A 23,781-nucleotide genomic window follows, 5' to 3' on the forward strand; every position below is an offset into this window, starting at 1 on the left:
AAGGCCCCCCCCAAGAAATTTTTGGGTTGTACTCACGGGCTTCCAGCCTTGTCTCCGTGCTGCCTCCTCATATCGCCTCCTCTCGGCTTTCGCTGCCTCCAGCTCTTCACGAGGGAGGCGATATTCTCCAGGTTGATCCCACGGCCCCTTACCATCCAGTATCTCCTCCCATGTCCAGAAATCCTTTGTGGGTAGGTCCTGTTGCCGCCTTCCATGCCGCTTGGTCCTATGGTGGGTAATTCTGTCACGATCGTGTGGCGGATTAACGGACCAAAATGCAGCAGTTGGAAAATATGCCATCTTCTTTTATTTTAACACGAAGATGAACACGACACAAAAACACTTTAACAAAACAACAAAATAACAAAACGACCGTGAAGCTACAAACGTTGTGCACAAACATACAGGCTACTAACGTTCTTACATAGACAATTACCCACAACCAATGAGAGCCTATGGCTACCCTAAATAAGGCTCCCAATCAGAGACAACCGAAATCAGCTGTCTCTAATTGGGAACTCATTCAGGTAACCATAGACTCTCCTAGATAACTAACCAACATAGACAACGCTAGACATCTACATTCAACACAAAACCATATACTACACCCCATAACCCCTTTACCATATAAACACCCAACACCAACAAAACATAAACATTCCCCATGTCACACCCTGACCTAACTAAAATAATAAAGAAAACAAAGAATACTAAGGCCAGGGCGTGACAGACACATTTGCCACTTTTTCCTTTGGAATCCTAAATATCGCAGTTGGACTTAAAGCCAGGCTTCTTCATCTGCCTATACAGACTTCACTGACTGAGCTGTACGATTGTGGATGTGTTCACACAAATACAGACACAAGTTATGTTTGTTCATTCGTTTTTTTATAAAATGGATATATAGAGCATTTCATTTTGACATCAACAAATCTCTCCATTGACACAGCAAAATAAGCCATAGAATCACACTGTAACTTCACTCAGAGGCACAAAACAGGAAGAAGGTACCGTTACTTCATGTTATACATCTGCCATTTTTGTAAATGTTAGATCACCTTTACAGACAATCTTCACGTCATTGAATATTGCAACAGTGGAAGGGGTTTAGGTAGTTAGAGACAGATGGTTAAGGGGGCAATAGGGGTCCAGCCACTGGCAGAACACACATCAATCAAACCAACAGGGTTTAGAGAGAGAGAGAGAAAAAACGGAACAATAGCACAACCCTCCAAAACGACCACTGGAAACTGTACAGAACAACAACGGATGTGCAGACACCAACAGGAGTGGAACCATAGAGATATGGAGAAGGACATCATCCATGTCACAGGAATGGCCCACGTTATCATTCTCTTCTGGTGAGCAGTCCCCTCACAAACTCCTTGCATTATCAGCATGTCAAAGAGCTGTGTGGAGGAATCTAACTACATAGGTTTTATATTTACAAGTACTTGTGTTTGTTCTTTTCTATATTTGATATCACAAAAAACACGACTTGAAACGTAAAAGAAATGCTCTAGTTACATATGCTAGTGTTTTACATTTTTCAATGGTTGACAACAACTGTTACCATGGATTTATTGCTTTGTACACTGAGTATGGTTAGCGCCACCTGGAGAGGCCTACAGAGGCCTTCACTGCAATGTCCAGCAATTCCCTTAGTATATAGCCCTCCTGTTCAAACCCAGCTTGACACGTTACCTTTGGTTAATTGTGCAAAGAAATTGACACATTAGTAACAGTTTGAGAGACAAAATGCATTTTGTGAAAGAAATAAAAAGTTAAAACATTTAGACTACGGCTTTGTTCCATGCATAAATACATTTCCATAAATACATTGTGAAGTGCTGACTTTAGGTATCCACAGACAGACAGTGAAAAGCAGGTTTAGGTCCCTGACACGCTACTGAAACCAATGATGTATATAAACCCTGGATTGCTGATGCTATCTACTGGCCAATGAGAGGCTTTGAAGCCACCGGTCAGCCATATTGGCACTCCCCAGTAGGAGCAGTGGTCCACTGGAATGAATGGAATTCTACAGTTTTTTAATTAAATGTTTATAGGCCAAAATTTGTATGTATTTAAGTATTTTTTGTTGTTGTATTGGGGACAGTAACGTTAGAACTTTCAAAAAAGTATACTTTTAAGGAAAATGTTTTTATATCTTTAAAATCAAATTTTAGCTCACATAATATTATTTAAAAGTATTCATTAAATGTTATGTAATAGAATAAACGTGGCAAAAACAAATGTATACAATAATAAATGCATTTCTATAGCTTCCAAAATATTTATTTACAATGTGCGGGAGTGCCAAGATGGATGCACGGTGGCTTCTAAACAAGGCCCCTGTTAATCATCGAGTGTATATATAAATCATTGACTGGAACCCAGTATCTCTACACTGGTCATTCCCACTCTATACACACTGGCTAAATCATGTCTTGCTGCTCTTTTGATTGTCTACCTACTCTTTTAGGAATGGTAAACGTTCAATGTGACATACATTACATAGGCAGTAACAGCTATACTGTCATGTTTTTTTAAATTCAGTAATGCTATAATGTTTTTACAAGTAGATGTAATATGAATCTCACTCACCAACTTGGCTAATTGTCCTCCTGGACTGCAAGGTATAGTTTTCTTTAACAACATTGTCTATCTGGATCACTATCCCAGTTCCCTTTTCATTAACAAAACATATCTCCTGCTGACGGACTGTCTGTACAGTAGATATACTGATTGGCTACTTCTGGATTGGCTGGCTGGTCTTTCTCTGCATTGCACAGGCCCTTGATAGTGCCGGGCAGAATTTCTTTATATTGTCCATGTGCTCTTATACATCATAGCTTTATTTCTTTAGTCACCTCAGACAAACATTTACCTTTAAACAACAACAAATCTCATTGAAATGCCTTGAAATGACTTGAATTGACCAGACAATAAAACTGACATAATGATCATAAGAATTACATAACTGAGTTATGAATGTTTGTAACCTCCAATCATAAACATTTAACAAAAGATGTAACATTGTTATCGGCATGAAATCGAGAGCTTGGGACTATAAGGTTCTTTCTGCAAAAAGATGATTCTTAGATAATGTAATGTCTGCTTCCAACTCACACTCTCAAACACATAGATCCCCTGAACGCAGCTCACTCTCCAGATCGCAATCACCTGAATTCTGATCACCTGTTCACACACCTGTATGTCATTATCACACACTATTTAGTTCAGTTCTTTGCACCCCATCATTGTGAGGTATTGTTTGTTTTGTGACACACTTCTATTGGGAGTGCTGGTTTTCCCATAATGTAATCCTCCCGTGTATGATAGTTTTGGCCTGCCTCACTAAGGATGCCTTTTGCCTATTCCCTGCCTGTACTTTAGCCCATCGGATTTCCTGTTATCAACCTACTGCCTGATCTCCCGGACGACGTTACTAGCCTTTTCCCTGCCTGTACTGTTGCCTTTTGGACCCCCTGTGTATGACCTTCTGCCTGTCCCTGGACCCAGCTACCTGCCTCTTCCTGTGGTCCTTTACAATTAAACACCTGCTGCACCCTGCGCTTGAAACCAGCTCTCTGTCGTGTTCATTACAGATAATTGGCTTGAAAGTTCCGAATCCTCATTGGTTTGAATGGTGTCCGCTATTTTTATCTTGCATTCTTTTGAACTTAACAACTTGAATTGGGGTATATAGGTAGAGAACATTGAACAGAACAAGGCTATGTCACTAACTCCATTTTGGGGGAAAATGCAGATAGAACCATATAGTCCCAAGCTCTCAAAATGGCACTGTAAACACGTGAGCAACGCTTCGTCATTTTTTTCTTTCATATGCATCTTGAGACTTTTACATCAGCTGGCGAAAGTGTTATGTCGTTCTTCAAAACATTATTGTATCTTTATGCCTCTGTGTTAAAGACAGTTATACAAACACATAATAAAAAAAGATAATTATATTATGCATTAAAAGGACACTACTTTCAGTGCATTCAGAAGAGATACTGTACAACCTAAGACATACAGTCTCATTCCTGGTTAAGTCCCCTTTTTACAGTGACATGTTTCTTTTACACGGCAATGGCTGGCTCATGAGGAGTTGTAATAAGAACCAGTTAGGCATGATGATCCAGGAAGCCAGTTAAATCTTGTCTGATCGTACATAACAGGCTTCTCCAGAATGAAGAAGCTCAGATTGATGAGGTGGAAATGGTTCACACTTACACACAATTGCACTCCAAATAAATATATCTATAATTTATATGCATATTACATTTACAAATAGATCTGGTAATTTGATGTGCTACATCTCTATATTATTATTTTTATTTGTACAATAAAATCATCTTTTGAACAAATTTTATCTTTTGAAATTATGATTTGAATTTGTGCAAACATACAACAATGGATTGTTATCTTTTTTGTTTGGTTTTTGACTTGTTTCGTCTAAACTGGTGAACAATACAAAATAAGTCTACCGTTTGATGGTCAGTGAGTCTGCTGTCTCTAGGAGTAGTCCTGGTCCTGCCTGTAGCCATACGGCCCTCCCTCTGCCTCTTCCTGGACAAACTCCTCCTTCTTATCCCAGCTGTTAGCCCAGCCCCCGTTCTGCGTAGTAGCACCGTACGTTTTGGCCGGACCGCCGCCCAGGGCACCGTAACTCTGGGTGATGTCGCCCGTCTCCTCTGCCAGCTCATCCTCATCGATGAAGCCACACTTCTCATCGCTGGTCAGCTCTGGGTCGGCCCACGGCTGCTTCTCTCCAGAGGCAAAGATGCCATAGAAGATGACTCCCCCGTAGTGAACCAGAGCAGCGATGAGGAACACCCACTGCCACTCTTCTCGAGTCTTCATGTGGACAGATGGAATATAAAGTGTCTTATACAAAGTCACAGAGAATTGTAGTTCTATCCGATAATGAATCTACGTTTAACCATAATGTTTTATGGACTTTCCAAGGGTAACAGAATGTCTTACCTTGTTTTTTGTCATGGCACCTACGATCAATGGGCATACCATGCCAGACAGGGTGCCCACACCGTTAGATATGCCCATAAGGATACTGGCATAGCGTGGAGCAATGTCTAAGTGATTGACGTTGAATCCTGATGGAAAGAACGTTCAGAATGAAATACAAGGTTTTCAGTGTGAAGTTACTCTCTATAAGACAGATCTCTAAGACAACAATTGATTAGCACTTGATTAAATAAAAACAAGTTGTTATAGTTATTGTGGTTTAACTGATTTCACTATAACTTAGACCTCGTTTCAATCAGATCGAATCAGACCACGTTGGCCGACATCCGCATAGCGACTTTTGTTGGATGTGTAACTGCGGTATGAACTAACAAATAGGTGAGTGGCTGCTCTTGTGTCACAAACCACTCCCTTCCTTAGTATCCCCACTGCGTTAGAAGTTCAAAACGCCAATAGAACGTGTAGGCTAATGCAGGTTTTAATGTTAATTTGGATGGGGGGATTCATAGCCTATCAGACAATAAAACATCACGCATTCGAGCGTTTGAACTTGTAACGCGGCTGCATGAACTTCTAATTATAAAGTTGAATTATGAAGTCGGTTGGTTTCGTATTTGCATCCAATGGCAATGTCCGCGATAAGCTGACGCAAGGAGCCGCTTGTCGATTTGACAGCTCTAACACAGTTCCACCTCAGACACCGTCAAAACAACCGCTATGTGGGTGTCGGCTAGCGCAGATCTGATAGGATCTAGCCCTTACGGTCTCTATAGAGCTTTTGCTCATTCTTGGTAGGTAATAAAAACCACCAATAGTAATTACCTTTTTTCTTTAATGAAGAACACGTCTCCCTGAAACGGAGTGCTAGTACGTGGATGTATCAAAACTACTGAAATAACCCAAACATAATATAAATGTAATGGAAATGAAATTGCGATGAAAAACAAAGCCCCATGCAGCCATCTTGTTGCAAAGGGAGTAGCTAGCCAGCGAATCTCCTCCCCCACACTGAGTGTCCTCTGTAGCTGCACACAGCCAGCCTGTATGGCAGCTCCTCTGGGACTTGTGCTGAATTATTAAATACTCCAGGAGAAAGCCCAAGAAAAATGAGTAGTAGAAAACCAAGGTCTGCCTTGCGGCCACAAGCTTCAGCTGGAATAGATGTTTGAGAAATGTGAGAAATCGACCCTGTTCCCTTTGTAACTGGATAATGCTGATTGCACGTCCTTTTTAGACCACATCGGTGGCTGTTGAACGATAAATAGGCAAGTTGGAGTTTTCATCATTAATCTTGTTCTGGAGGCAGCTCTGCAGTTGTCACTAGCTGGCAAGGCCACAACATCATAAAATCTGATTTTAAATAACCCTAACCACACTGCTAACCCTAATGCCTAACCTTAAATTAAGACCAAAAAGCTATGTTGTGTTTTCTTGAATTTTTACAATATAGCCAATTTCGATCTTTCATCTAGAGGAAATCACTCAGTTCTGCCTCCATGGCAAGATTCATGCTATAAATAGTGGCCTTTCTAGACAGAATCTACGTGTAGTTGGTAGATTTGTTCTCTGTCTACAAAGAGTAAAGGAGGAGTATCCTACAGGCAGTTGTGATCTATACTAGCAGACTCTCTGATGCCATGTGTTTAACAGACACTGACCTGATATGGCAAATCCACTGAAGCCCACAGCAAGGACCAGGAAGGAAATAGCCACCCCTTTGGTGTGGGAAAATCCCACCACCAGCAGCAGCGTAGCCTCCATGCCAAACCCTGCAGAGACAGACAGTCACACACATGCTACAGTAACCCAGGGGCTATGGGCCATCACAGTCGCAATTTAATTACAGTCCCAAAAAGTCATTGTATCACGATCATACAGATAGTGTAAAAGCATTACTATTCTATCAAACACATTTAATATAATTGTACATACTGTGCTGAAGGGGCTCTCTCACCTCCACAGTTCATGATCTTCCTGACTGTAGTGGTAGACAGGATGTTCCTGCTGCGTAGGTAGTCAGCCAACTGCCCTCCAATGGGCACAATGATTGTCATCACCAAGTGGGGCAGGGCAGACACCATGCCAACCTGAGGACAGGAACAGTTGCAATCAACATCCACATAGAGGTATTAAAAGGTATTAACGTCAGTTAGAGCCTAGCACAACATTTTCACACATCCCTCACCTAGGCCTCGAGTACCATACCCCAGCAACCCTGTTTGGCTAGGCTGGTGCCCTATCCTGGGAACGCTCCACTGGTCTCACCTTGCTTATCTCAAACCCAAACACCTCCTCAAAGTAGGCCGGCTGACTGATAAGCAGTAGGTAGAAGGTCCAGCTTCTGCAGAAGTTGGCCACGATGATTGCATAGACAGGCATGGAGGTGAAGAACTTTTTCCAGGGGGTCTTAAATTTCTATGATGAAGCAAAAGGGAGGAAAATACATGAGTTACCGGTGAAAGGGTAGCAGCGGTGAGAAAGCGAGAAAAACATAAATGCAGCCTATAGAGAGTGCCTGTCCCCACATTCTGCAAGATTTATTGTATATTTGAAACAATTTAAAAGTAGGCTAAATGCTACAGCCCACACTTCTATGCAAAAGATTAATTGTTGTTCAATATTTAGTTTATCATTATATCATTGGGTTTCTATGTCCTTCCTTCCTATAGGCTCTGAGTTGAAATAGGCTATGATGTTACACTCCTATCACACAGCAATACTGTAGCTACCCATACTGTCAAATATTTTACATAAGCTACCGGTCTATTTGCTGTGTTGGCAGAATCTTTTAATCTTTTGCAGTAATTTATGCTGTAGCTGGCAAAAGAAGTGTCAGTTTCTGAAAGAGAAAACAATGGCAAATTGTTGTTGACCTGTCAGCAGAAAGTTTGAATTCAACAATGTTTTGCATCGACTTTTCCCCAATCCTATTTACGATGGTCTGCCTACAAATTCTGAAACATTGTCTACTCGGAAAACCCCCCATCTATTGCAGTACATCAACCTGGCCTCAGAGCCATATGGAATATACTTTACGTATTTCTGAGCACCTCCAAGACGTACTGTATCTAATGGTCTAGTTGCTTTGGACATAAGTGAAAGTAGGGAGGTTGGTCGGGGAGGATTGGTGGGCCAAAACAGTTCGGAACAGTTTGTGCATATCTTTTGATGACATTTTGTGACTTTTTTCTTCATTGTGGACTGGCAAGGGTTTTTTCGGCTGTTTGGGCACACAAAACATTTTCGCCAGGCAAGCCAAAGTTGAAAGCCGAAGTGCCTGTCATTCATCGAGAGACGACTCGTCCTCATGCAAAAAAATACTGCACCAAACATCCTAGTCATGTGCAAAGCTGCACGACTATGAAAATAAATGACAATTTCTTGAGTTATCTTAGATTAATTCGGACTATTTTAAGGAAGCGTATACTGGCTATGGCATCTCCAAATGGCCAAACAGCACTACTGATGCTTTTTCTCGTTTTTCAAACGAAGGACTTTTAAAGTAGTATGTGAGCACACTCAATCGGTTCACTTGGCCAAGCTTGGCTAGGCACCAGCCAAATTGAAGCATGCTGACGTCTTAATCCACGACAGACTAGCAATCCAAAAGTTGCATGTTCAAATCGCATCAGGGACAACTCTTGTATTTTAGCTAACCCTTCTCCTAACCCTCCTAACCCAATTTACCTAACCAGCTACATCAATTCACGTAAACTTTGTCATTTTAGTTCTCCTAACTTTTTGTCATTAGTTCCCCTAACCGCCAACATAAATTCTCCATAATTTTCCTTTGTTATTATGGTGCAACAAGCAACCTGGTCTCAGATCAAGACGTACAATACTATACGTCATTCAAGATGTCTGATAGGTTACGTCATCCAATTCGTATGCTATTGTACGACTGGGTAAGATGTATGATACTATACATCCTCTAATTCATAGAATATTGTACGACCGCTATTCTATTCATAATGCACCTAACCTCCTGAGACCCAGCAATTCATCAGTTCTTGGTCCGTATCTCTAAGTCCATACAAGCCACTGTATTAAGACCTGTTGTCCCTTTGAGAGGACATTATGGGCTTTTCAATGATATCACATGTGGGGGTGTGACCTTGACAACTTTATCTTCCTGGTTCTTAAAAAAAATGGATGTCGTTCAAAATGTACACATTTTATGGTAATTTGAAAAGAAGTGTGTGTAATTATAAATTATAATTTTTGTGAGTTTGATATTCAAATTGTTTCTAGTAAGTGGATTTCTCAGGAATAGTGAGTTGTCAGGACTTGTAATATTTTTTTCACATTAAATAAGAGCTAAACAAGAGCTTGTAAAAAATGTGCTCTATAGTGGACACCCACATGCTGCAACTATGTTTTTCATCTACTTTACCCATTGACTGTAATATCAATTTTGTAATATTTACATCCTAATGACCGGTACAGAGGACAATTTTGCACATACAACAAAATATAAATAACCATATTTTTAGACCCCAAACAATTTTATCCGGGTCACAGGAGGCTAACGTAACGTAACATACCATACTAAATAGAGTGTCAGCGTGTCAGAGATTGCCCTGAGACTATGTTGTGTATTACAATCGCCAACATAGGCCTACTTCAATGTAAAAGATCAACTGCTTACCTGTTCAATTCTACCATATATTATAAACCGTGCTGCCTATGGGATTGCAAAACTTGAAATATGCAGTTGAAGTCGGAAGTTTACATACACTTAGGTTGGAGTCATTAAAACTTGTTTTTCAACCACTCCACAAATTTCTTGTTAACAAACTATAGTTTTGGCAAGTCGGTTAGGACATCTACTTTGTGCATGACACAAGTAATTTTTCCAACAATTGTTTACAGACAGATTATTTCACTTATAATTCACTGTATCACAATTCCAGTGGGTCAGAAGTTTACATGCACTATGTTGACTGTGCATTTAAACAGCTTGGAAAATTCCAGAAAATTGTGTCATGGCTTTAGATGCTTCTGATAGGCTAATTTACATCATTTGAGTCAATTGGAGGTGTACCTGTGAATATATTTTAAGGCCTACCTTCAAACTCAGTGCCTCTTTGCTTGACATTATGGGAAAATCAAAAGAAATCAGCCAAGACCTCAGAAAAAATATTGTAGACCTCCACAAGTCTGGTTCAACCTTCGGAGCAATTTCCAAACAGCTGAAGGTACCACGTTCATTTGTACAAACAATAGTACGCAGGTATAAACACCATGGGACCACGCAGCCGTCATACCGCTCAGGGAGGAGACACATTCTGTCTCCTAGAGATGAATGGTGTGAAAAGTGCAAATCAATCTCAGAACAACAGCAAAGGACCTTGTGAAGATGCTGGAGGAAACAGAAACTTGAAAGGCCGCTCAGGAAGGAAGAAGCCACTGCTCCAAAACCACCATAAAAAGCCAGACTACGGTTTGCAACTGCACATGGGGACAAAGATCATACTTTTTGGAGAAATGTCCTCTGGTCTGATGAAACAAAAATAGAACTCTTTGGCCATAATGACCATCGTTATATTTGGAGGAAAAAGGGGGATGCTTACAAGGCAAAGAACACCATCCCAACCATGAAGCACGGGGGTGGCAGCATCATGTTGTGGGGGTGCTTTGCTGCAGGAGGGACTGGTGCACTTCACAAAATAGATGGCATCATTACGAAGGAAAATGATGTGGATATATTGAAGCAACATCTCAAGACATCAGTCAGGAAGTTAAAGCTTGGTCGCAAATGGGTCTTCCAAATGGACAATGACCCCAAGCATACTTCCAAAGTTGTGGCAAAATGGCTTAAGGACAACAAAGTCAAGGTATTGGAGTGGCCATCACAAAGCCCTGACCTCAATCCCATAGAAAATTTGTGGGCAGAACTGAAAAAAGTGTGTGCAGGCAAGGAGGCCTACATACCTGACTCAGTTACACCAGCTCTGTCAGGAGGAATGGGACAAAATCCACCCAATTTATTGTGGGAAGCTTGTGGAATGCTACCTGAAACGCTGAACCCAATTTAAAGGCAATGCTACCAAATACTAAGTGAGTGTATGTAAACTTCTGACCCACTGGGAATGTGATGAAAGAAATAAAAGCTGAAATAAATAATTCTCTCTACTATTATTCTGACATTTCATATTATTAAAATAAAGTGGTGATCCTAACTGACCTAAGACATGGAATTTTTACTAGGATTAAATGTCAGGAATTGTGAAAAACTGAGTTTAAATGTATTTGACTAAGGTGTATGTAAACTTCCGACTTCAGCTGTATATAGCCTATATATTTACTAGGCTACAAGGTCCACTTAAATGAGAGATGCGCATTGTAATTTGTTGTATGGCTACTTCAAGAATATGAACCTGTCATGGCAAGAAAAGGTGAGGAATTTATTCTGCAATGGTTATGAAAATAAAATAAATAGGAAAAGATTCCTATGTCTATATGTTAGATTAAAAAAATTAAACACATAGATTTTCAGAGATGTGAGATGTGCATCCGCATGGTCTAAAGTTTACGGATAGGTTAGCACATTGTCTCAAGTTATATTTTTTAGAAATGTGAACTTTTTTGGCGCATGCACACTTTGTGGTATATTTTGGACATACTCACTGTTTATGCATGAGACCTCAGGGGAGCAGAGATCAAAACAAGCTTGAGTAGGAAGTGGGGCATAGCATCATCTCCCAATTTAATATCATAGGAATCGATTTGAGGAGAAGTGGACTTTGAAGACTTTGAGAACTCTGGCATAATATCACTCAGAAAATGTAATGGCCTACTAAAAAACTTTGTCAAACTTTCACACAGATTTGGATTATTTCACTGAAACAGAGAAGCAGGGCATGAGGTTAGTTGAGTGAAAGTTGTTTGAAACCTTTCAAACAACTTTTATTCAACCAACCTCAAGCCCTGTCCCTCACCTCAGCAGGGCCCATGAGCTTGGCACTCTCCCCGATGCTCTCCTCTATGTAGACTCGTTCCTCCTGGGTGATGGTAGGGTGCACAGCAGGACTTTCATACGACACAAGGATCCAGAACGCATACCAGAAGATCCCAAAGCACCCTGCACAATGATATTGGGATTGTTACACAGGATAAATAAAATATGGGTGGTGGATTATGTATATCTTCTAGTCATTAGGGAACCAAGCAGCAAAGCTACAGAAACCCTATTGTAAATGTGTATTAATTGTGTCATTGTTGTATGTGAACATGTGAAAAGCTTAGATTGGCCTATACAATAACATTACATTCTGAACAGGCAGCCTGATCTTTTAGAAATTATTGGAGAACAGACACACCAAAACATTGGGAAGATATCAATGGTCTGGAGGTCTGAAAGCATCAGCAACCAGCTTTACAATGTCCTGAAGAAGATGTACTATACTCATTTTTCAAATAGGTTGTTGGTTAGAATGTGATGATGATTTTAAAAAATGTTTAAAAAAACTAATTTGGAAGCTATATAAAAAGATAGAAAGAAAGTGGAAAACTCTATATATGCTCCCAACAATTTAGTGGGTAAACCTAACCAACATTTCGGCCCTTCTTCAGGATGGGTGTGCATCAGCTCATGCTTTTTACATTCGGAAGCTATAACATCGCCATGGAACTCTATCTTACCATAGAGATAGAACACAGAGGACCAGCCTGAGTACTGCACCAGGATTCCTGCTAGAGGCATGGCTATGACAGCACCAGCATAGGAACCTGTAAGAGGAAATGGTAGAGAGGAGGAAGAGAAGAAAAAGGAAATCTAAATAGACAAAGGAAGTACAACTACTGTACCTCTTGCTTCACTACCATAGTGTGACAGATAAGATACTATTGAAAATAATATTTACCACAGAAGGAGGTGGTGGCCAGGCGACTCCTCTCCAGAGGGGGAGCCCACTTACTCCAGATCCCATGGCAGGCTGGGTAGGTCACTCCCTGGGTAGGTCACACACACCACAGAACCATGAGCAACTAAGAGTAGGTAACTGGTTCAAAGTAAATCATACTGCTGCTATTATTCTTAAGATATAATGAATAAGATGGCCAGAAAATTCTGATCATCCTGCTCCTTGTGGCAATAGCAATGGATTCTAGCAACACTGCTTAACATTTAGTATTTAGCATTTTATTATGATCCCCATTAGCTACTGCTAAAGCAGCAGCTACTCTTCCTGGAGTCCACACAAAACATAAAGCATGACAAAATACATGTACACAAGTACATCACAAGACAGAACTACATACATTGTAAATAAGTCTACACGCTTTCATACATTTATGCCTTCATAATCATGTGATTCATAGACTACTGAATGCAGGTGAAACACACAGCAATGGAAATACAATAACAAGGAAGTGCGTTGCAAATAGGCTGACACTTTTCACTAATTTCCCATGATGTGAATATAGCAACCGTGTTCCTCTGAATTCCCCTGACGTGAATAAAGCTACCTTGTTTCTATAGGTTCCGCCCTTAATAATTGGTATCCTGGGGTAAAGCTAAGTATAGACTTTTTACAGTTACCACACACAATGGGTTAAAAAATATTCTTATTTTTTTTTAATATACAGTACCAGTCAAATGTTTGGACACACCTACTCATTCAAAGGTTTTTCTTTATTTTTCCTATTTTCTACATTGTAGAATAGTAGTGAAGACATCAAAACTATGAAATAACACATATCTGATCATGTAGTAACAAAAAAGTGTTAAACAAATCAAAATAGATTTTCAATTTGAGATTCTTCAATGTAGCCTCCCTTTGCTTTGATGACAGCTTGGCACACTCTTGGCATTCTCTCAACCAGTTCCCACATATGCTGAGCACTTGTGGGCTGCTTTTCCTTCACTCTGTGGTAGCCATGCTGGTGAAGTGTGCCTTGAATTCTAAATAAATCACAGTGTCACCAGCAAAGCACCCCCACAACATCACACCTCCTCCTCAATGCTTCATGGTGGGAACTAAACATGCAGAGATCATCCGTTCACCTACTCTGCGTCTCACAAAGCACAGAAGTTGTAACCAAAAATCGTACATTTGGACTCATCAGACCAAAGGACAGATTTCCACCGGTCTAATGTCCATTGCTCGTGTTTCTTGGCCCAAGCAAGTCTGTTACTTGAACTCTGTGAAGCATTTATTTGGGCTGCAATTTCGGAGGCTGGTAACTCTAATGAATGTATCCTCTGCAGCAGAGGTAACTCTGAGTCTTCCTTTCCTGTGGAGGTCCTTGTGAGAGCCAGTTTCATCATAGCGCTTGATGGTTTTTGCAAATGCACTCAAGGAAACTTTCAAAGTTCTTGAAATTTTCCCCATTGACTGACCTTCATGTCTTATAGTGATGATAGACTGTCGTTTCTCTTTGCTTATTTGAGCTGTTCTTGCCATAATATGGACTTGGTCTTTTACCAAATAGGGCTATCTTCTGTATAACACCCCTACCTTGTCACAACACAACTGATTGGCTTAAACACATTAAGAAGGAAAGGAATTCCACAAATTCACTTTTAACAAGGCACACCTGTTAATTGAAATGCATTCCAGGTGACTACCTCATGAAGCTGGTTGAGAGAATGCCAAGAGTTTTCCTCTCATCAAGGAAAAGGGTGGCTACTTTGAAGAATCTAAAATCTAAAATCTATTTTGATTTGTTGAACACTTTTTTGGTTACTACACGATTCCATATGTGTTATTTCCTAGTTTTGATGTTTTCACTATTATTCTACAATGTAGAAAATTGTACAAATAAAGAAAAACCCTTGAAAGAGTAGGTGTGTCTTTTGACTAGTACTGTATGTTTTATTTGTCACACATACCTGATAGGTACAGTTTTACAGGGCCATCCAGTAGTACGGCACCCCTGGAGCAAATTAGGGTTAAGTGCCTGACTCAAGGGCACATTGACACCTTGTCGGTTCGGGTATTTGAACCAGCGACCAATCGGTTACTGGCCCAATGCTCTAACTGATAGGCTACCTTTCCTGGGGTAACATGTAATCTCTTATCCTTGTAAAGCCTTTTGTTAGTTGCCACCCGCTATGGGTTTCATTAGGTAAAATTAAACATTTATGAACACGAAATAACCACCCACTGGGCACAGACATCAATTCAACGTTGATTCAACCAATGTGTGCCCAGTGGGCAGGCCTTGAATCTTGAGCCTTGTTACAGTCTATCGCCCTTAACGGGTTAGCTGAGATATAGAGTAACGTGTTACAGTACCACCTGTTATTGGATTCATTAGGTAAAATGCAACATTCTTTTGTCATCTTAACCTTGTCTTCTAGTCTTTCTTCACGTCCTTCAAATACCTCCCCCATTTTGGCCCAAATGATTAATACATATAAAAAAACTAAAATTAAAACACGAGGTTGCACACAACCATTTTAAAGACTAAATGTAGGGAACTGTGTTATTCAAATAGATGGTTTCAAACAGATTGTCACAGAATAATGGGAGAAATTGTAAACATAAGACATACTGATAATAGATGTGCCTGCACTGAGCTGACAATCACAAGAGATGATACTACTAGATATGAGCTGCCATGGTTGTAAATCAAATATGATCACAAACAAAAACCAACATACTCTCTTCATTGCCTTTTTGATTAACATTAATAAGAGACGCAGTGCTCTGAGCAAACTGATGAGCCTCTCATAACACTGACAATGCTGCTGCCATTAAATGTTCATTAGCTGCTAATTGGAACAGAGTGTGCTATTTGAAAATGCAATCTGCATGGACATGCTAGGAGGAGATTTATCCTAGCTATCCACTGGACTGATCTGAGATCACTATATATGAATCACTTTTAGGTCCTCCTGCAAGCTCATGGAATGTGTACCACTCCCAACTTAATTAATATTGCTCTATTTACTGAATATACCCAAAACACTGAAGCCTTTCCTTACAGAGACAAAAACAAGACATAACCAGATTAGCCTTTGTCACCTGATGGCTCATTCAAATCAAGGACCCACTGGGCACAGACGTCAATTCAACGTCTATTCTACGTTGGTTCAACGTCATTTCATTGAAATGATGTGGAAACAACATTGATTCAACCAGTGTGTGCCCAGATGGGAGCTACTGGTCCAGTCTCACCTCAGCCATCAATGCCAAACACATAGATGTGCTGTCGTTATTGAATTACACCCTTCATTATCACAAGACATTCATTTGAATCCTATTTCTATCACTCACAGCCAACACAGCCTATAGACAATTATTTTAAGAGAATTATTGCATTGAAAGTAGTTAGTAATGAGACTTGTGAGAATGAATACACATTTCCATTCTCTGCAAGACAATGGACAATAAAGTATTAATCTAAAATTCCATCTATGGTGTTCAAAATGATTCTCAATGGTTATCTCTGGTGCCAGGATGGTGTATCGGTGTAAAGTACTTAAGTAAAAATACTTTAAAGTACTACATAAGTAGTTTTTTTGGGTATCTGTACTTTACTTTACTATTTATATTTTTGACAACTTTTACTTTTAATTCTCTACATTCATAAAGAAGATTATGTACTTTTTACTCCAAACATTTTGCCTGACACCCAAAAGTACTAGTTGCAGTTTGAATGCTTAGCAGTAGAGGAAAAAGGTTCAATTCACACACTTATCAAGAGAACGTCCCTGGTCATCCCTACTGTCTCACATCTGGTGGACTCACTAAACATACTTTTACTCAAGTAGCATTTTACTGGGTGACTTTCACTTTTTACTTGAGTCGTTTAATATTAAGGTATCTTTACTTTTACTCAAGTATGACATTTGAGTACTTTTTCCACATCTGATCGGTTTAGCTGGATATGTTTTATTATGACACTGTGAATGTAGCCTGCCCTTCAGTATCAACATGGCATCATGTTTTACTGTACAAGGCAGCCACTGCCAACATCTCATGTTTCACTATGCCTACTGGACAGTGGATTCCTGATCTGCTGATATATCAGCACATTGTCTTTGGGAATATGATTCTGGCTAGACCAGCATTTTCCTAACTGTGGTGTTACTACCAGAGAGCAGAGCAGATATGTTTCAGCAGGTTTATTGGTTTATTCGGATCCCTATTAGCTTTTGCCGAAGCAGCAGCTATTCTTCCTGGGGCCCACACAAAAACATAAAACATGTCAAGTAACAACCCACTGGGCACACACTGGTTGAATCAACTTTGTTTCCACGTCATTTCAATGAAATTACATTGAACCAACAAGGAATCGATGTTAAATTGCCATCTGTGCCCAGTGGGAAAACATTGATACACTGATAGACAAGAACAGTCACACAAATTAAGAAATAAATATATATAAACAATACAACTAAAGAATAATGTGTGTGTAGATTGTGTGTGTTAGAGTGTATAGATTGTGTGTGTTAGAGTGTATAGATTGTGTGTGTTAGAGTGTGATAGAGAGAGAGAGAGTGTGTGTGTGTGTGTGTGTGTGTGTGTGTGTGTGTGTGTGTGTGTGTGTGTGTGTGTGTGTGTGTGTGTGTGTGTGTGTGTGTGTGTGTGTGTGTGTGTGTGTGTGTGTGTGCGTGCGTGCGTGCGTGCGTGCGTGCGTGCGTGCGTGTGTGTGTGTGTCATTCCACCATCCCTATTGTGCCATGAGAAGTTGTTTTATAATTTTTTTAAAGTAATTTTGTTGTTTGCTTGAGTAATTGGAGATGGAAGGGAGTTCCATGCGATCATGGCTCTGTATAATACTGTGCTTTGCCGGCATTTCGTTTGGACTTGGGGACTGTGAAGAGACCCCTGGTGGCATGTCCTGTGGGGTATGTATGGGTGTCTGAGCTGTATGTTATTTGATTATGCAGACAATCTGGAATTTTCATCTGTTGATCATCAGTTAATCTCTCATCAACTGTCAACCAGGAAAGACTGGCATGTGCAGTTAAGGGCAAGGTGTGCTGCTCTGTTTTGAGCCAGCTGCAGCTTACTAGGTCTTTCTTTGCTGCACTTGACCATATTACCGGACAGTAATCAAGATGGGACAAGACCAGAGCCTGTACAACTACAGTTCATTTTTGTGTAAAAAACGCAGAACATGTTTTTTAGAACAGACAAAGGAGGGGACTCTCCCACAACAAATACCCAGCTGCAGATCAATACAACAGTCTCACATTTCCCCAGGGTGCATTCTGGCTGTTGTACTGTCTCTATTCCATTGCCTCTGACATACTGTAGCCTAATCATAATCGAAATGCCACAAAGGAAAACGGTCTGTTTTCGAAAACTGTGCTATTGACAGGATAAGCATACTCAATCTTAATTACAATTTGCATATAAAAAATAGCTCTCCAGAAATGAGACTTTTTAATGAAAGAACTCCTTACCTCCACCAGCCCTTGCAATACTCTCACAAAGATGACCAGTCCATAATGCGTCCGTGCCGCCGAGGGGATTAACATATTGAGCGTCGAGGTAAGGAAAATGGCAAGACCGAAAACCCTAAAAGAAACAGAAATATACTAATTTGCATATATCGTATGTCGTAGGCCTATACATCATTTTGATAAACAATGTGTCCAGTAGGCCTAGTGATTTATTTAAGCTGTATTTATGTCTTGGCCAATTTATTCTTCAAAGCATAAAACAGAAATAGTTTAGGCCTAGGCCTCTCATTGACTTCATGTTAAATTTATTAATCTCTGATTTTTTTTATGGCCATCCGGGCTAAATTCAGCAGGGACCCATCGAACATATCACATTCCACACTCATTTACTGGCTTACTATCGAAATGGAGTTAGTCTTATTCAAATAGGCTATTCAATGTAATTTCTCTATCCCATTTTTTAATGGTTATAAAGCCTATATTCGGCCTGCTGTTCTTCTTCTAATCAAAGGGCCAATCTTACGTCCAAAATAAATATATAGATAATTTTCTTGCATAATTTAAATATTTAAGACTTTTTTCATGTCAAGCATTGGCTAGTGCACCGTTAACTTCTCAATTTACGTCAGATAGTAATAATTCATTTGGAGAAATAAATGAAAGCGTGATGACAGGGAGTGCCGACAGCAGACGACATTGGTTTGAGCGCAGCTGAGCCAGTGGAGGCAATCCCTAATGAATAACACGAAACGTGCTATTTTCTTTATTTTTGTCACGTCTTGTAAACACCCAGAGACCCCGTCCCTCCCTCCCACCCGCACGCTCCAACTCTAATCCGATTGAGGCAACTCTCTGGCACGAGACAGGTTGATTCGATTACAATCTCAATGTCAATCAAGAAAGCATATAGACAATAAACATGTTATACATTAAACTACATTATACAAATGTAATACATCGTGTATATTTAAATAGCCCGCTCAACAAATAATAATATTGTATATACTAAACAAAACATATTATGATGCCAAATTGATTGTTTTTCTTCATGTATATTCAGGGTATAAATTGCGATCACCAATTATGGACACTACTATTATGAACAGTGGACCAAAGACCCACTAAAATATATAGTAATTGAACATAGATGTCCTATTATAATATCCTATATTTAAATGCTGCTCATGCCTCATTTAAGCTAGGCCTAAACCTTATTTATAAGCCATGTTTAGTGTGCACCGTGCATATGAGCGTGAGTAAGCCTTTGGCGACGAGGACCGGGCTGGTCGCCATGCCCCCAGAATGCAGCAAATTAGACACGGCTCCCCCCGGAGACCTCATTAACAGGTGGCAGAAAGCCCTGTGGACCGGAGCGACACCGTCAAATCTCAATAGCCCTGCCAGCGTCAGCGGCTGAGTCGCTCCCTCCCAAATTAATTATCCATTAATGGCCTTCTCCATTGCAGTCACACTGGTTACTAGGCCTACTGTCTGTTAAACCTTGGGTCGCAATACTAGCCTGCAAAATCCTCCCTCTCATTTACAATAAAGGTCGAATTGTCATAAAGATTTGCAACGTCCAATTAAACCCTTGTGGGATGCCATTGTGTCTGCAACATTTTCAGATCATTAAAATGTTGATTTTGTTTGAAAATTCGTTCATCACATAATTTATTTTGACGGAAAAAGGTGTGATAATAATACGTTGAAAACCGATAATATATCCAGGCTTCAGTAATCTACATCTACGTCATCATCACAGTTGCTCGGATCTTACATATTGGGTACATCTCTTGATGACTAAAATAAATCGGACCTATTTTCATTTTTTTCTTGAGGGTCGTTCATTTAATAGTGATGCATTTTAGTTACCAATTGAATAATAACGAATATATCGCATTTGAGACTGTGAGAAGGAATACGAACTTTTGTAAAAATAATGAATGAATTTAGGCCTACCTGTTAGCTGCCAGTCTCGAGCATATGTACCCTCCTGGGATCTGCGTCACTATGTAGCCCCAGAAAAACGAACCATGGATCATACCGACTGTCTCTGGGTCCCAGTTGAACTTTGCTTTCTTTCCAGTGAAATAAAAACAAAGACAATAAAATAAACAATACACAATCGATGGAACATCGTAATAAATCCCCTTCACATATATAATTCCATTATAATTCAATACAATAATTCACAAAACGTATAAAGCCGTATAATAACCTTAATAACCAAAGCCGAAGGTCTCATATCATAACAGGAAATAGGGATATAGTGAGTAGCAGAAATGTGAGCTATAATCATTACTATCATATACGGTACACGATGTGTAGGACACACATGCTAAATGCTGTGTTATTGTGGAATACAATGGTTTATGGTTGTGGCATACCTACTATGGCTGCACTGAAAAAGCATGGAACAAAATTCATCTAGCTATGAAACCAATACATGAAGGGAAATGTTCTGTATCTGCCTTTTCTTATTTTTTATTTTCAATATAAGGTCAAGTCAAGTGTGAGAAGATTAGGAGACCTCCAACATCTGGACTATTTTTAGGGACGACAAATTATGGAGCAGGAGGGCGGTGAAATGATGTTGACGTCAGTAAAGTGTGCACCACACACACCTCTGTGATGATGATCTTCCCATCTTTGTGAATCGTGCTGTTGTTGACCATTCCCACGATGGCCACGCCCAGATTGCATCGGATGCCGAAGGAGATACAGAAGCCTAGACCGCTCATGATGGCGATGATGTATCGGCGGGGCAGCCCAAAACACGTGCAGTCGCACAGGGGTGCTTTCTTCTCCTGGGCCTCAGAGGGCCTGCCATCCTCTGTTAATTCGATAACTTCACCAGTTCCCTGTCGCTTCTCCATCACCCTTCAAACAGCCAGATAAAAAAGTCATCCAATTTCGTCGGAAAATCAGCCTCAAATTAATGGATTAGCCTATGTTTGATATTTGAATGTTATGAATAATAAACGCATTTTAGTGTTGCAAAAATTCAGGCCCGTAATTAAGTTAAATGCTAGACCTATACAGTCTTCAAAATATAGCCTGCATCAAGTCCAATAAAAATCTTTAAAATGTAAAAGTTATTGAAAATAAGGAAGGAGACTAATTTATATTATAAAACCATCTTCTTCGGATAGCGTACTGAAACATCATTTTGTTAGGTTATCTAGGTCTACATTACATATCTATGCCTATTCAATCCGCTGTTTTATGAGGATAGTGTATTCGCCCCAACGACTGGGGGCGCTATTTGATGAATGATAACCAACATGATTCAGAACATGATAACTAACATGATCCAGAAAATGTTTTAGTTTTTTCATTAAACGAAAAGTCTACTTTAGCAAGGTAATTGAGCAACTATTAATAGAAAATAGCGCTGTATGTTAGCGGCACCAGGTTCAATCTCATCGAATGCCAAAAAAAGCATCGTAGATTGGAGCAAGAAGCGAATGAAGATGCCTCCACCGCATTGCAGCAACCGCTCACCTTCACCCTCATTTGCATTCACGGATTTGGCAGTTGCTCATCTCTCCAGGCAAACAATCACCCTGCGGTTTCAAATGCGTTATTGGCCATATGCACAATTAATTCGTTTGCCAAAATCAGCACAAATAAAGCTTAGGCTACAGTTACAGTATTAGGCCTATACCTAAAAAAATGATGTAAAATCGCCATAAGGAAAAAATTACAAGAACTCTCTATCTTATTCACAACGGTACTATAACACTGACGATAGCTAATTATGCACTCCTGTTTAGAATATACATTTGGAATATCAAAACTATTATGTGTAATTTACATGAACTACATTAATGTGATCATTTCGTTATGCCGAACGAAAAATACGTATTTTTAACGCAACAACACGTAACTGTTATTTCATACAACCTAAGTTTAAAATGGGACTTTGAATCCAAATAGGCCTATCGAAGGAAGCAACAATGAATCGAAAAAAAATTCTAACCAAAACGAAATAGATTCATTTAGAGCTTCAACAATACATTGATTGACATTAGGCTGCAACTACAAGCATCAGAATAGATGTCAAATGTTATTGGTCACATACACATGGTTAGCAGATGTTAATGCGAGTGTAGCGAAATGCTTGTGCTTCTACTTCCGACAGTGCAGTAATATCTAACAAGTAATCTAACAATTCCCCAACAACTACCTAATTCACACAAATCTAAAGGGGTTAATGAGAATATGTACATGTAAGTATATGGATGGGCGATGGCCGAGCGGCAAAGGCAAGGTGCAATAGACGGTTTAAAAACATTATATACATGTGATATGAGTAATTTAAGATATGTAAACATGATTAAAGTGGCATTGTTTAAAGTGACTCGTGATCAATTTATTAAAACGGCCAGTGATTGGGTCTCAATGTAGGCAGCAGCCTCTCTGAGTTAGTGATTGCTGTTTAGCAGTCTGATGGCCTTGAGATAGAAGCTGTTTTTCAGTCTCTCGGTCCCAGCTTTGATGCATGAAGCCCTTGCCACATAGCAAGACAAATCAGCTAGACGTTTAGGCTACTAGCAATAAATCGATACCCATCCGGTAAATAATGAAAGAGATAACCTCCTGTAGTTGTTGGAGGGTTTCAGTAAAATATTTAAAATATTACAAGCCAATTGCAAACGAAGATAACACTCCGTGGATCTGTATCTAATCGCATACATACTAGGCTAGTTCACGGCAAATGCTTTTCACAGCTATCTGTTTAATGCATTAATGTATTGTTGACTTTTTCCACATGCATCAAGGTCCTTCCTGCGCTTTCACGAGGTTATGCATAATTTTCCCACTACGTCTATTAGAGGCGTGACCATGACTGCAAGCTGTTTGAGATAAAAGTAACACACTTCTCGGCATAGGATAGGAACGTACAGTAGTCTACTACCATTACACCACCATATTACACCACCATATTGTAGGCCTATCACTTGAAAATACAGAAATCAGAACCAGCCCTATGTTTAAACATGGGCTAGCCTGCATATAAAACAGAATTTCAACACCTACTTGTACATCTGTCCCAGGGTCTTCGCCCCAAATTCCTTTATCCCCTCTTTGGCTCTCATCTTGACGGACTCCATATCCAAATTTGATGTTTTTCTAAAAAATGTCTATTGTTTAAGCTTCATGTTACAGTACAATGTGACCGAACCAACCGGTGGAGCAAGCGATGTATCTGATTATTTGATAAGTAAAACAGACAAGATCTGTAGCCTATCACGCGTCGATCGCTGTAAAAACGCCTACATATGAGAGAAATCAGATGAGCTCTGATTCCCCATTCCCCATACAAACTAATCGTTCGCCTCACGTACAAGTGCATGCAATGCCATCCCAATGAAAATCAACAGATAATTCCTAAAGCGAACGAAAGAGAAAAACGTTAGAAG

The 23,781-nt window shown here is 39.8% G+C and overlaps 1 protein-coding gene across 1 annotated transcript; it reads right to left on the bottom strand.

Annotated features, from left to right (window-relative positions):
* Positions 1-866: 866 nt before the first annotated feature.
* On the bottom strand, positions 867-23,480 carry LOC129834635 (vesicular glutamate transporter 2.1-like). The gene is made up of 12 exons (XM_055899809.1): positions 23,399-23,480; positions 20,980-21,235; positions 20,315-20,433; positions 18,356-18,470; positions 12,858-12,945; positions 12,637-12,723; positions 11,934-12,076; positions 7,258-7,407; positions 6,947-7,079; positions 6,651-6,761; positions 4,993-5,120; positions 867-4,863 (listed from the first exon to the last, which is right to left on the bottom strand). The coding sequence occupies exons 1-12, from the start codon at positions 23,470-23,472 to the stop codon at positions 4,522-4,524; spliced, it is 1,746 nt and encodes a 581-aa protein (XP_055755784.1). The 5' UTR covers positions 23,473-23,480; the 3' UTR covers positions 867-4,521.
* Positions 23,481-23,781: the final 301 nt, after the last annotated feature.

Source organism: Salvelinus fontinalis, chromosome 35, assembly GCF_029448725.1.
Source record: "Salvelinus fontinalis isolate EN_2023a chromosome 35, ASM2944872v1, whole genome shotgun sequence".
Classification (NCBI taxonomy): Eukaryota; Metazoa; Chordata; class Actinopteri; order Salmoniformes; family Salmonidae; genus Salvelinus; species Salvelinus fontinalis.

Coding starts and splice junctions, on each gene's coding strand:
- LOC129834635 (XM_055899809.1), bottom strand. CDS start 23,472: ATGGAGTCCGTCAAGATGAGAGCCAAAGAGGGGATAAAGGAATTTGGG. Junction 18,471..20,314: donor TCGAGACTGGCAGCTAACAG/GTAGGCCTAAAT, acceptor TGTTTCTTTTAG/GGTTTTCGGTCTTGCCATTT. Junction 4,864..4,992: donor GTGCCATGACAAAAAACAAG/GTAAGACATTCT, acceptor GTCCACATGAAG/ACTCGAGAAGAGTGGCAGTG.